This window comes from Anarrhichthys ocellatus, unplaced genomic scaffold (assembly GCF_004355925.1).
Source record: "Anarrhichthys ocellatus isolate YVR2014 unplaced genomic scaffold, GSC_Weel_1.0 scaffold4, whole genome shotgun sequence".
In the NCBI taxonomy this organism is placed as follows: Eukaryota; Metazoa; Chordata; class Actinopteri; order Perciformes; family Anarhichadidae; genus Anarrhichthys; species Anarrhichthys ocellatus.
In genome coordinates this window covers 12,931,354-12,946,340 of record NW_022280034.1, presented here as the reverse complement: position 1 = coordinate 12,946,340, position 14,987 = coordinate 12,931,354, and the positions used below count along the sequence as shown (strand labels likewise).

Here is a 14,987-nt window from a genome sequence, read left to right as displayed (position 1 = left end):
CACACACACACACACACACACACACACACACACACACACACACACACTGCCCTTGCTCTGATGATCGCCTGAAGCAGAGCTCCCTTTTTAGAGCTGACTTCAAAAAAAGGGGGGGGGGAATTGTTGGAAGATGCATTGAAGAGGAAGTTAAATAATAACATCAGTCACATCCGCTGAGTGTCATTAACACATGGTTCAGTGTCTCTGTGGAGAGGAACAGGCAGCAGGACAGAGGCTGAGACGCTCACGTACACACATATTATCAGCTCCCGGCCTCCGTCTGACTGAACTGTAAACGCAGGCTTATGGTTCAGTATGAGGCTAGACTGCTTGGTCCTCCTGTATGGAGTTACAGGCTTTCAAGTCTCTCTGAGGAAGTGGCTTCTTCTGGAATGTGTTTGCTACGAGGAGTCTGAAGGGACACTTTAACTGAACTTTAAGCCAGAGTTTCTCTTCAGCTGAGGAACCCTTACAAGACAGAGGATATACCGGGGACCAGCTCATATGCGGGGGTGAGGTGCATGCTCCAGTGCATCAGCTGCCATCAAGTTGGCACCAAGGTATTCCTCCTTCAACCCTTCTGCAGAACCACCAACCCCACAGTCCTGCCTCCACTCCCAGCTCATGGAGGCCAAGGTCTACTCAGAACTTCAGTGTTAGCCAACGTTAGCTTGCTGATACAAAAGAGGTCATTTAAGAGGAACATGGTCGACACATCTGACCTCACACTTGGAGACATTTTAAATAAAGAGGTTACAGATGCTGCATGCCAGTAAAGCATCATCATCATCATCTTCATCTCCACCTCCAGTGTGACTAGTGAGAGAATTAATCCCAAAAGAAGACCGCAGTCAGATAAACAGAATGGGGAGAAAGGGCAGCCAGAAGACATTTCTGAATGGTCGATGGTGTGTTGTCGAATCATTTTAAAAGAGGAGTGTCTCTTTGTCCCCGACACTCATCTCTTCAAGTCCAATCTTTTGCTGGCCAAGCGTGACAGGAGATTCTGATGAGCCGTTCCCACAATGAAGGACGACACCTTCATACACGAACGGACGTTTTCAGACTGTCAAGCTGTCCGGAGGATGTGAGACGCGGCTCCATGAGGGACGGATTAGTGGAGGAAAAAGACAAACGGGTGTGACGACAAGAAGAGACCTGCAGACCGACAGAACAGCAGGGAGGCATACGAGTGTGTGTGTAGAAACACTTTGACACAATAACCTCCCATCAGAAACGACGTGTAGACACACTTGCACCTACCAAGACGGAGGACGGAGGGGACACATGGGGGGTTTCTGTGTCTGTGCATGTGACAAAGAGACACAAAGATGGAATCAGGACAGATCGCATTGGAGGGGACGGGATATGAAGAACTAATTAGAGGCAGCATGCGTCTGCACTGACAATCCCAATGATTATGGAAAGGTTGCAGACTGATGCACGCACAAACCAGAGGACGGAGCGACGCCTCGTCAACGTGACTTGACTTGACAGAGTGGGCGTGACAACAGCGGGGAGAAGCTTCCTGCATGTGTCTCTCTCTCCCTCTATCTCTCTCACGCACACATACAATATTAGCATTGCTATTCAGTACGACAGTACGATTCAGTTGTTGAGTTGATTGTTCAGGGTAATGAGATGCGAGACTCCACAGCGTCTCCCCACAGAGGTAAATACGCCCCACGTGCGATCACCGATAGCCAGACATAAGCCCCGCCCACCTCTCAAAACGCACACACACGTGCACGCCTGCCCGCATTCTGCTGCTTGCTTGAGCATGTGTTTGATTGCAAACTGTTATGTTTTGTTTTGCATTCTCCATTGTGGCATTCTTTAACATCACATATGTGCATGCCACTTGTTATCACTCAACAGGCAGATGTCAGAGAAAGTTGGGCAGTCGTTCAATTCTCCGGTTGAGTCGACACGACACGCGCCCATCAATCAACGCTGATCGATCACTCACTCGTCTGACACTTACTGTAAAGTTGTGGCAACCAAAAGGAATTTAGATACATATTTAGAAAAGTGTGACTTTGCCCTATTTAATTATGTAATTTAACACGTGCATGCGTTGTGATGATAGAGATACTGCTAAGCTTTAGTGAAAATGTGAAAAGAAAACACACACATTTGGCCGTGATTCTGCTCTCCAGACTCTGACATGACTGTGATTTCTAATTCGGGATAAACTGAATTTATCATCTCCGGCACCACAGATGGTCTGGCTGAACCACCGACGTCTGAGCGTTGGTGACATGTTTTGATGTAGTAGGCAGCGGCTCTTCACTGATTAACACGTTTAAGTGTATGTCCTTCCGCTTCCTCGCTGGGTGAGGGGAAAAGCTTTGTGGATTAAAAAACAGATGCTTTCTTTGGACATTGCTTCAGCAAAACTGTGAGCCAAAATGGCAACTGAATATAATATAGCCTAAGCATCTAAACGTGGATTTTTTTTTTTTCTGGCTGAAACTTATTTTACTTCCATATGTATTGAATTTATTAAGCAAGTAAGTTTAAGTAAATAAAACAGCAAATTAACAAAAACTGTGGAGATTTCCCTGATTTTCAGCCCTCACAAAGTGTATAAATTAATTCTTATTCATGTCCCCTGGAGGTGGAGCGGGGACAAGTCCACACAACTCTGTTTATTCAAATAAAAACCTTGACTCTGGCATTGTTTCCATGATTACTGGTCTCTGCCAACACCTCATATTACACATCCAACTACGCAGATAAGATGACAAAGCGAGTCCAGGCATGTCGTGGAATTCATGCTGAGACTGCGAGATGATGCAGAGATTTTAATTATAAAAACAACAACATCTGAACATTTTCACAGATCATCCCCGTTACCGCATCGGGCCATCACAACTCATGTGAATGAAGCCACTGATGATTGTAAATCCGTGGTAATAGGATTATGTGGTTATAGCCCACAACTGGCCGCCCTGTTGCACCTGTTCAACTAACATCCTCTCTAGCATTATCAAAACCCAATACAAGACACATAATGTAATTGGCGTGGGACGCATTAACGGCATGTGCGTTTGGGTCTGGTGATGGGGGGGCAAGGCGAGGGTGCAGTTAATCTCATTAAAAACAGTCGCGCACAGCCAGACAGTCTGTGGGTTTTTTAAAAAAAACAGCCTTGAACCCCTGAGGAAACTTAAAACGCCGGCGGATTAAAAGGAGGACGCCAGCGCGGATAAAATCAGCCTCCCTCCTGGGTGAGAGAAGAAAACACGCGCGCTGAACCAGCTGGCACAAGGAGCCCCTTCAAAAGACACTCCAATACGCACTCCATGCTTTTCACAGACCTCATTTTCGGGACAGGATTCTGCAGTGTGTTCACTTTATTGTTTCCCTAATAGAACAAGGAAGGTTGCAAGACAGGATTTCCTCAGGAAAATGTAGAGAAGGTGGTAAGAAGCCCAGATATTGACCCATTTATTTTGTAGAGGCGATAAGCATCCGGTGTGAGTCAGCTGCCGTGAGCGAGGACGAGGAGAGGACAGAGTGAAGGAAAGAGGTGTTTGTGTGAGACAGAGACAGGTTGGCCGTGTGACTTCAGGCGGTGCAGAGGGAGCTCCCGTCGGGCCGCGGCTGAAGGTCACGTGGGAATGTTTCTTTCCACAGAGTCGAGCTGCTGGCGGCTACAAATCTCCTAACTCCAAATTTCGGTGGTTGTTTATTTTTGGGCTCAGTCACCATATAGCTGCTCTTCATCTGAGGTTGTTCCTCTGCAAACCATGGACGCCGGTTAAAACCCTCCAGTGGATAACATCTAAGGTGAGCTGATTAGGATTCAGCAACATGACGATGTGTGAGATGATACGAATGTCTCAATGTCAGATATTCTGCCACCACTGTGTCCTGTGGTTTAGTATCTGTGGGTGTATTAGCTCATTACGGGTGGTGTTGTTAACCAATGAGCAGGACTGTTCTACAACACATGTTTTACAAAAATGTGTTAATTTTCAGACATTCAAGTTCAATTTAGCTGACATTCTGTTATTTCAGATACAGTTATTTTGAATAATATTTGCAATTAACTATTATTTTCATTATATATTACTCCCAAGATGAACTTCTCAATGATTTATTTTTAAAAAATCTATAAAATGTCAGCCAATTTTATCGTTTGTTAAAAAGTGACTAATTTTCCTCACTACTGTGAGCTCTCTGCTATGCTATCTAGTAACGGTACAATGGCCAACACAATCCACATACACTGCTGCTGTATCACACTCCACACGTTCCCCATCAGACACTGTATCCATCCTATCCTCTCCTATGGATCATCTTCTTACAGTTGCCAAGACAGCTGGCATTTTCAAGATGAGAGCTTTTCACCCGGCAGCAACACAGATGTCAAGTTACAGTAGACTCCGGGCTGCAAAGGAAGACCTGCCCCCCTTTCCTCTCTCTGTCACACACACACACACACACACACACATATCAAAGGCTACAGCATAATAGACCCCTGCATCATTCATGAGTCTCGCCTGTCTTTACAGTGCGTTCAGTCTACATGTGACTGGAAAACATATAATACATCTCTCTCTCTCCCTTTCGATGCCAGCTGCACAGCTACTGACTGTGCAGCTCCTGCAGAAGAGGAGGCACGTGTTCATCCATCTGACTAAAGCTACATTCACACCACAAAAGGATGCTGAGACACACACACACACACACACACACACACACACACACACACAGATAGAGGAGAGAGCTCCATACTGCACATTATACAGTATATCAGCTGGTCATTAGACAGCTCTATGCCTGCTCAGGAGATGCAGGCGTGCATATCCGGGGCAGAACACACTTGTAGTAGATTTTGGGAATGGCGCACAGATAACACAGAACTGTAGTTAAGGCTACTGTGATACCTTTGGAGGTAAAAAAAAAACATCATATTGCACAAGTCAGTCATTAGCATTGTACCATTCAGTCTCTACGGGATAGAGTATGGATAGATAGATAAATAATCCCTTTAGTGAGAGGAGAGAAAATCACCCTTTCAAAATAAATCATGGTGATATATTCTGTAGGGTTGCACGTGCCCTTCCCATACAGCTGCTACCAGCCCTTCTTCTTTAATGTTCCTGTACGTATAAGGAACATTAAACGATGGCTAACACCATCAAATATCATAACACAACTTTAAATGTAACCGAAGTGAATCATGTATAAAGTGTTCAACGTTAGTACTGACTACCACATACACATACCATAAAGACAAAGTACTAAAATGGTATTTTTGGGGGTTGTTGTGAGTAACTGTTATTGGGGGGTTAAAGTGTCCTGACTGGACTCACCGTGTCCGAGTGCAGGTCCTGCTGTTGGCACAGCCGGTACAGGAACGAAGTTTGCTCTTTGAGGAGGGTCTGCCGCGTTGTGAGGAACACCGTGCCACCGACGTTCAGCCGGACCCACTTCCCGTTATTCCCCCCGTTGGGATTGATGACCGAGCCGTTACTGATGCTCTGCGACGCCTGCCCGCCTGGTTCAGACGCGCTGGCGGTGGCGCTGGTGGACGTCGCGCTCTCTCCCGCCTCGCTGTCTTTGTTGTTGTTGTTGTTATTGTTGTTGTTGTTGTTGTTGCCGTTGAGGCGGCAGCCCGGGCGCGTCGACAGCGCGGCGACGTCCTCCGGTTCCCGCTGGTCGTCCGCTGTCGTTGCCATTTGGAAACCGTGCCGCTAGACACGAGAAGAAGACGAGCGAGGGCGTCCGTCCGTGTCCGCTGTTGCCTCGGCTCTCTCACTCCGTTTCCAGCCGAGCACGCTCCGCCCCGAAACGCCGCACAAACTCAAAAATCAGCCGCGTGAAGGTACAGGAAGTGAGGCATAGTACATCCGAGAAATACTTTCAAAATAAGAGCTCTACCCAGTTAACTAAGAATAGAAAGTATGTATTAAAAAAATCGAGGTAATCTAAGTATCTTTCGATATTAAAGCAGGTGGTACCTTTGTATGTGGGGTGCAGTAATCTTACCTCTCATAGCAATATAACTTAAAATAATGTATCATAGTATAATAGTTGATGTATCAAGTGCACAAATACTGTCACAAATGACATATTTCTGTTTGATAATATTTACAGTTATTTAGGCTGGTTTAATAGTTTAAATGTTTACCAGACTTAGTTGACAGCCTCCTTTTGTAGAAATGAGCATGCAGTGTAGTCATCCAAAGTAACAAATTAAATGTATATTTCTGAAGTAATGGATGAGAACCTGATTTGTCATACAATCACATGTTGTATAAGTATGCTTCAATAAGTATTAAATATCCAAGTTATGAGTTTGATTCTGTGAATGTGAAATATTATTTGTAACGTTTTATTCTGAAAGTTGCTTGATTTTCGGTTGTAGTCTAGTTCTTTCTGGCAATTTGACAAAGACCAAAACATTGCGTCTTGTAGTTTTTGTGTACTTATTCAGAATATTAAATAAAGAGGAATACATACCTCAGTTTACAATACATGAAATCCTCACTACCAATAATATTAAGTAAGATCATTTTATTTCCACACTCTATAAACCTGAGGAAATATTGCAACAAGACAAATACATTAGTATTCATTTTTAAAAAGTAAAAGCATTCCCCTGAAGGCTAAAATTCCAAATTTTGAGGAACACACTTTCCTCCTTGAGGAACACATTAGCAGGAACACTGCTAATAAATTAATAATTCTCATGTTAATTCAGCGTACAGACTCATAATGCTAACACTCTTGGATGGATACTGACAAATGAGAGCAGCAGTGATTCCAACAGGATCATCTTTCTGTGTCTACTGGCTGGTGTTCAGTTGAAACAAGCAAATACATTTCAAAATGCAATTTAGGATGAATGAATTAGTAAATAGTTTGATCAAGCCCCAGGCTGGCATCAATCAGCTATATAAATAAATGACTGTAAAATTCCAGTCACATTCATATTTGACGATGGGAAATTAAGTCATTCAGATTGTCCCGTGTCTTAATCTTTTTTTAGTGTGAAAATTTTAAACTGTACTTATATTTCAATTATATTTTTGACCAAATTAGAGGGACATTTTTATCATAATTTCCAGCTTTTACATTTTGCCCAGTCGGGTTACAAACATTTATACCTGATTTGAACAGGAAAGCGCGACTTATTCTTCCTGGATTGGTCATATCTGCTGCCTCTGTGCTCTCACGGCCGATGCAGTGTGGGCCTCATAGTGACGAAGGGAAAGTTGTAGGTGTGCGGAAGACCCTGATGAGTCGTGAGGTTGAACGATTGCCATGAGAACGGACGCAGGCCTCCCTGTGTCGTGGGGCCGTTTATTGCCTCCGCGGCCAGCTGGACAGCCATCTGGTAGTCCGTCACCTGTACAGTGAGATAGATAAGGGTAAGAAAGGGCAGAGAGGAAGGAGTGAGTATAAAGTGAGGCCATTTAATAAGGTTCAAATATCAAATAGTTTACTCATTCAAAAACTGCACTTCACTTATTATATTTTAGGTTCAACCAATGGCTTCTATGACATTTGAAAAATGCTGACCAAATAAAATTTGACCTTTCTGTAGCTAGAAATTCAAAGGATTCATTTTTTTCCAGCCTCTGGAGAAAAGCTCCAGACTAACACAGTTATTTGCATGTTAACAGCTGTTTCATGCAGGAAACATATCCTGAACTCTGGATATTTGTTTGAAAAATATTTATACTTTATACATTATTTAACAAAACAGGTAAATAAAATAAAATATCATTGCAGGTTTTACAAACGTTTTAGGAAGTTGAGAACAGAGAAGACCCGTGTGACAGTGATGCCAATAACCAATAATGGCAAATTGACAAAAGACCACATTATTTCGACACAAAAACAGATAAATGCACCTTTAAACAATTCATCATGTTTTGTAACAGCACTTTTTTATCCCAGATCATATCTCAAACTTGATGCTGGCACTAATGTGCTGATGACCTCTGACCTTAGTGTCATAGCAACCTCCTGGCCGTGGTCTCCTTGGTCTCAGGTCGTTTCGGCAACAGATGGTTTTACATGGATGGCCCTTGGAGTAGGGGTCTCTCTTGAAGTCTGCAACAGAACCAGTCTGACGTTTTAGTACACAGTCTGAAAATAGCATGAATTACTTGTGTGTTTTGTGTTAGGTTATAGTTATTCGTTATTGTTGCACCTACTGTTGTATCTCATGATGTGTTTGAGGGAGTGCAGGTCTGACACCTTGGCCTGGTCCCTGCGGAGGATTTTGGCTCGGGGACAGAGGTCGTATGAGAAGTCCTCTCCGTATCTCTTCCACATCACACTGTACCCACTCAGGTTGTAGATTTCAACATGAAACGGTACGTTGTAGGATGGCCAATAACCTGACAAAAGTATAGCACAGTGGAGGTGGAGGTCGTCCAGACACATTACCACCTGAAACAGCCCTCCTGGATAAAAAACAACAACTATATAGATAGATGTTTGTTTCTTACCTCTGCGTAAAGCTGGAGTCTGATCAGAGTGCATCACCTTCCCGGGAATCTGCTCCACCACAGTCAGAGCTCCATCCCTGATACTGTGACCCAGAGAAACCCTGTTCAGGTCCACCAGCATGTACTGGCTGTTATACGTACCTACAATACAGAGGGGGACATGCTCTGTTTGCTGCCGAACAGAAGCTGTGTCTGCGAATTTTTGACACAACAAGACTTAGAGTCTACAGCCACACTAGCAGCTCTGTGTGGCTGTGCTTTGAGCTAAAAGGCTATGTCAAGTATTGGACACATTTAAAGAAATTTGACCGACTGATGGTGCTAGATGAAAAGTCAGAGGATCACCAAAATCAGAAGCCTTCATCCTCTGGGGGCCGTGAATGTCTGTACATGTTTTGCCAATCTATCCAGTAGAGATATTTCCCAGGTCAAGCAAACATTTTAACCTACTGGTGGTGCTAGAGGAAAGGTCAGAGAATCACCAAAGTCATCGGGATTCATCCTCATGGGACCATGAATGTATAAAATTTCACTCTGATCCATTAAATAATGATTGAGATATTTTCATTCTGTACCAAAGTGATGGACCGACTTTGACATAGAGCCGGGCTGCTGTGGCCTGGCTAAAACAAAATCCTGAAGCTTGCTGCGAAACAGGCGTGCCAAACACAAGGATCTTCCAAATATCTGATGCCAACACACCCTTGAACAAAAGAAACTTAGACTGTCTCTCTGCAAGTACATTAATACTGTATTGACATAAACTCCTGGCTTTCTAGAAGGAAGGAAATCAATTTAAGAACTACCATAACCTTTGAAAAGTTTGCATTAATATAAAACATACATGGTTTGGGCAGTGTGGCGGCTAAAGACCTATAACAGAACGTCTCATCATCGTCTAGTTGCGTTGCTGCTCGTATACGACTGGCACAGGAAAGATAACATTCACAGTCTCGCATGCGCCTGATAAGGAGAGAAAAAACACGGTGAACTTCTGGCTCCCCTATCTCCATGAAATAAAAAAAAACACCCAAAGGTCGGTAAAGGCTCTCCTGTTTTCTTCCTGCAGGCCACCACGACCGTTCAGCAGGACGGGGAGTAGGAGAGCGGAAGATGACGGGCAACGAGGGGACTGTCAGTCTCAAGAACACTCTGTCCTGTTCTCCTCTGCCCTCCCATAGCAACATGACGTGAAAGATCAAAGCAGCTGCCCAATTAACACAAGTGCTGTGTAATTAGAGGGATGGTTTGTTTGAGAGTCTGTTAAATCTCTATGGAAATTTGTCCTGTGGATTTTGAGTCAGGCAGTTAGTTCCAGACTAAAGTAATCATTCATTCCTCTCTGCAAGTCTTGCTTTCCTCGTGTCTGCTCTCATTTCAGACTTTTCCTCTAGCGCACCATGAGGTTGGCATGTGGTCTCAAGTGAAATGGTTCTCACTATTATATAAACAACCATGAACCCTTTTGTTTATTTAAATCACACGTGTGGAAGTCTTTCATGCATTATTATGCATGGTATAGGCCACCGTCAGCTGGCCCCGAGTCATGGTCCTGCTGTAGTTTATCAGTCATTTCTTTCATTTTGAGACATTATTCATATTTCACCTGAGTTGTATCTGGAGAAGATGTGCGCCCACTCCTCTCCGCTGTCCGCCAGGCTGTTAGCCAGGCGGACTCTGTGCCAGGCCAGCAGGCTGTGAGGGCTGAGCTGGGAGAGCAGAGAGACGTTGAAGACGCCGATGGAGGTCTGAGTCATCAGCAGGCCGCTTCCAAGCAGGTAGAAGTCGTCCAGGGACATCAGGAAGCCTGGAGGAAGTGGTGGGGAGGACGTTTTAGGACAAACATTAGAGAGGGAATGCTTGAGATCATGTCATATCCTCAACTACCTGCAGCTTGCATGTACAGTAGACCTTAAACAAAGTTTGGTTTGGAACTAGCTGTATATTTACTTTACTGTTAAGATTACGACATCAAGGAGGAAGAAATACTTTTACTTCTTTTATATTCCACTGCTATTGCTACTACCTCTATCCTCTTTAATCTGCCACTGCTTTTATTAATAATGAATATAGAAATACGACTGCTGCTATCAATAATGTAAATCATAGGCAGACGGGTATGCCCGCCACCCCCGCGTCCACTTCTACATAAAGTAATTGGTATCTGACCTGCTGCGTGCGCTAAATGTGTCACATTGTCAGAGAGAAGGCAGCTTAAGAAGGCAGCAGGGGGGTGTTTCATCTCTTCATTTCAATACAGTGAAGTGATATCTTTGGCCTAACGGCCTCTGGAAATAGTGCAGTAAAACCACTTGTGTTCTGATAGCAAAGGAGCCTTTAAGAGGATTCTTTTATGGCCTGGACCTCTCGGCAATTCTTTGCCCAGAAAAATGACCCGGCATGCGAGGGAACTCATTTCGTCACGGCTCAGTTTTGTACACTGCGCTGGATGTTTCCCCGTTCACAGACTAAGCTCTGTGCTTAGCAGACAAATTACTTTCGGTAGAGAATGCACATTGAGGATTTGGGTTAAGTCCTTGATGTCGGTGTTTATATTTTCCAAGATGAAAATGAAACCGTGCGGATTAAGGACAAGCATGTTCACCTCAGCTCAGGGCGTTAACTCTACTGTTTAAAATTCAGGTAATATGCTCAGAAAACACTGTTTCGTCTATAAGCTGTGCATCTCACTTTTTCCAAATTACCCAATGCCATGTCTGATGATCTACTTTAAATAATTGTAACAGTCTTGTGCAGCTCTTATGTGTGATGTAAGTGTGAGTGTGGGTACCAGGGTAGCTGCTGAACGACATCTTTCCAGTGGCCGTGTGTGTGTCAGACACCCTGAAGTCCCAGTGTTTATAGATACGCATGGTGGCCGCATACGTATACCAGCTAGAGTGGCCAAACAGCAGGTTCTCATAGCCTGGCAGCACCTTGGACGCAGAGGAGGGAGAGAATGGGTTGTGGTGAAGAAGTGCCTGACGCTGGCAGGAGTGAAACAACGGACTGGTTAGGGCATGTGTGCTATTTTCACTGAATCACTCTTGAATTGTTGTGATTGTAATCTGGTGACGTGACCCCTAAACTTTTCATCTCGTACAAAATGTTATTCCTCCAAACCTGCAGAACTAATGACAATCCCATCAGCTGTAATTTGTGTTTAGTGCTAATTAGAAAATGTTCCTGTAATCAAACCAGATAAGAAGAAATAAAATCTTATTAATTAAAGCCTAATGATGTAGGATATTTAGATTGCACATTACCCAAGTGTCCTCATTCTATTTGCACTTTGTTTTGCCTAAATGATTATAGGCCTTCCGCACTTAAAAAGAGGTAATTACCAATGCACAAGCGCCCACAATAAAACTAATTAGGCGCTGAGGCCTACCAAGTGCTCCCTCACAGCTTGAGCCAAATGAGCTTGGCCTAACCTTGATGAGAGCAGTGCAGTGGCCCATTCCTGGCATCCTGAAAGCACCGGTCCCTGTGGAGGAGTTGGAGCGAGGCGTCAGAGCTGGGACGAGGTCCAGGAGGTCGCCAACGCCATTCAGAAACTGGAGGGCAAATGCTGATAGAGGCTGGGAGGAATGTGTGGAAGTGGCAGAGATGAATGAGAGGATACTGTGACAACTCTCTCACCATTTTCGACAACACACACACACACACACCTCTCTGTGTTTGCTCTTGGCCCACCGTGCAGCTCCGGCGTGGAGTCCGTCCAGCTGGGCCAGGATCAGTCCCAGGTGGTTCCACAAGGGGTCGCTGTGTCTCCTCAGTTTCACCTGCTCTCTGGCCCACTGGTCCTGCTTACTGCGGATCATTCCACACATTCCTCACAGCTGAGAGACACTTTGGGCTCTTTCTGTTACTAACAAGTGCATTTGGCTGCTGTCTGCGGCCTGATTTCGCTGTGTAAATTCAGAATTACAACAATCACTGCATGCGTAAATGTCTTTTTTTGTATTTAGTATATAGACTAGTGTCAATACTGCTGAAGCTGACAATATTTCATCAATCAATGTGTTCATTTTTTCATTTCTACACAAAATAAGAAAACAAATCATACAAATATTGAGTATATCTGTTTAGTCAGGTGAAGAGGCCTTTGATGTCTGTTGGACATGATAGCTCTTCATGGAAACTCAAAATAATGACATTCTCTCCTTCCTTGCAAGTTTTACAGACCTTTTTTTTCTGTAGCCAAAGGGAAGAACCTCTTTAAGAATGTACCTTAAGAACCTCTTCAGAGGATTCAAAACCTTGTCATCCTTCAGGAGTTGAGGGTACATGTTGGAGTAATGATTGAACATCTGTCTGCGGAGAAAGGATAACAACAGTGGGACTTAAACCATTTCTAGGTCACGAAGTAACGCACAGTTTGAGCGACAGCTAATAGCTACACTGTCAAGATTGTAATCAGAACTGTTATCCAATTAATCAAACCAACCCAGTGATGCAAAAAGGTATTCAGAATAATATTTCCGATATCTGTAAACAATGAAAATTGGCCGTTGCGTAACATTTTATGAAGATGTACAACAGCTGACGCATTTTAAAAGGCCTTCTTAGTTTTATTCATCATGAGTATGTTTCTTTGCTTTTAGAATATGTTAACCCTGATATGTAAGTCTTTTACAACACAATATCATATGACGGGCCTTTTTCAACCTGTCAAAGAAGGAAATACTGAGGTGTTGCTTATAACATTAAAATGAATCTGTTCTATTCAAGTGACCCAGTAAGCCATGACGGTGAGCCAAAGCTTAATGGAACAAAAAATGCCCTTTCAGTAAAAGTTTAAAAAATTGTTTTAAATTGTAATCATTATTTTTGTTATTTTCCTCCAGCTGACTGATCAATATATAAAATATATTTGCATTATACATATTCAACATTTGAGACACCCACAGGCATAAAGTCTATGGAGTCTATGGTCATTCAAATGATGCTGATTGGCCCTGACAGGGACAGTCATGGTGGGTGAAATGGTTTTCTAGTTAAAGAGCAAATATGCCCTCGAATATATATGTTGTGCTATTTCCTGATTCTGTTTGACCATTGAACTACAGGTGACTGACTGACATTTCAGACACATTTGCTTTGTTTGCAGTTCACTAGACGACCTGCGACACTCACCCAGCAGTGAGATAGCCTTCCAGGTACCCAGCCAGGAAGAAGGTGGTCTCATCTTCCTGTGCGGTTCCTCCATGGCCTGCGCAGATCTCCAAGACGCCCCATCCAGAGAGGAGCAGAGTGTCATTGAAGTACCCGTAGGCTCCCCCTTCTGTTTCCATCGCCCCTTCCCTCAGGATCACACTTTTCTGGGCAGCATCCCAGTACACAGTGGCCTCTCGGAGCTCTACCATTGTAGGAGGATGGGCAGGGTTACAGGGTTGAGGTTGGATAACACGCATTATATAAGATAATGCCATCACACCAATAGCATGAACTACAGGGAAAACGCAGCTCATGAATAAGATTACTTTTTCTTATTTGCTACTGGATTGTTTTTTGTTAAATTAAACTTTATAGACTAACAGGGTTCCCATTGATCTGTGTTGTTACTTGTTGATTCAGGTAGAAGATGATTAACTATTTGCAACTAAATCTGATTTATTGTATGGGTTAGCATACAAGGTTTTCTCCCAGCAAATATTCGTCAACATATAATGTATTATTAAAAGTAATAATACAAATAAAAAAGATGATAATATATGTAAAATAGAATATAGCAGAATAGAATAGAACAAATAAACAATCCATTACATCTTGCATATTGTTGCTATCTATAAATGTTGGTCATACGCAATTCCATATAAACAAAACAGCTTTCCTTTTTCAACAGGTTAAACTGAATTATACTGGATTAAAATGAGTTTTCATCATTTTCAGACACCCCAAAGGCAACATTACTCACGGTAAGTTTGCACAGATGCAGCCAGAGCGCTCAGCAGTACGCACAGCTTGATGCTTTGCTTCTCCATGTCGACTGATGTTTTCTTGTGAATCTCTGCTTCAAAGAGTAAATTTTGTTCTTTGAGAGCGACGGTGGTGAAGCATAATTTCCACAGAGCGAATAGAGCCTTGTTTTTGGTTGCTGCTTTTTTTAATTGCATGAGCCAATATTCGTCACCATGTTCTTCCTTTTGATGGATTGCCTCAACTTCAGAAAAAGCAACCACCCCAGATGGGACTCGAACCCACAATCCCTGGCTTAGGAGGCCAGTGCCTTATCCATTAGGCCACTGGGGCACTATGTAAAAGGGGCGGAGTCAGAGTAATTTATATCCGGATGTAATGCCACCCGATATTGGTTGTAGAGTTTGTATTTTCTTAAACGTAAAACCTCCCATTTCACAAGCTGAGCCCCTGACATAACACTTTGTATTGATTTAATCTGTTCAGGAATAAAACGCTTGGAAAGACCAGGTGCCTTCCTCACATATGCACCATGGTTATGTGCTGAGGTTTCATGGATGGTTCCATTATCTCGCCTAAATAGGGGTA

General features: G+C 43.4%; 2 protein-coding genes and 1 non-coding gene across 8 annotated transcripts in view; all 3 read right to left on the bottom strand.

Moving 5' to 3' along the window:
* Positions 1–5,784, bottom strand: part of kctd17 (potassium channel tetramerization domain containing 17) — a 13,060-nt gene extending 7,276 nt beyond the window's left edge. For 2 of the 5 annotated variants that reach the window (XM_031843070.1, XM_031843073.1), the window contains exon 1: positions 5,328–5,783. In XM_031843070.1, coding sequence (XP_031698930.1) covers positions 5,328–5,693 — 366 coding nt within the window. In that variant the 5' untranslated portion in view covers positions 5,694–5,783. Of the gene's footprint in view, positions 1–5,327 lie in introns of all 5 variants that reach the window. The other 3 variants (XM_031843071.1, XM_031843072.1, XM_031843074.1) reach the window with 3 other exon arrangements.
* Positions 5,785–7,173: 1,389 nt separating this feature from the next.
* Positions 7,174–14,983, bottom strand: plbd1b (phospholipase B domain containing 1b). 2 transcript variants are annotated; one of them, XM_031843068.1, is made up of 11 exons: positions 14,398–14,983; positions 13,617–13,839; positions 12,711–12,794; positions 12,149–12,290; positions 11,912–12,058; positions 11,269–11,464; positions 10,084–10,284; positions 8,478–8,618; positions 8,181–8,366; positions 7,970–8,076; positions 7,174–7,366 (listed from the first exon to the last, which is right to left on the bottom strand). In XM_031843068.1, the coding sequence occupies exons 1-11, from the start codon at positions 14,594–14,596 to the stop codon at positions 7,190–7,192; spliced, it is 1,803 nt and encodes a 600-aa protein (XP_031698928.1). In that variant the 5' UTR covers positions 14,597–14,983; the 3' UTR covers positions 7,174–7,189. The 2 variants fall into 2 exon arrangements, with proteins under 2 accessions (XP_031698928.1, XP_031698929.1); XM_031843069.1 differs by having other exon boundaries at positions 11,269–11,413.
* Positions 14,660–14,732, bottom strand: trnar-ccu (transfer RNA arginine (anticodon CCU)). The gene has a single exon. It is a non-coding gene; the product is annotated as a tRNA-Arg (tRNA).
* Positions 14,984–14,987: the final 4 nt, after the last annotated feature.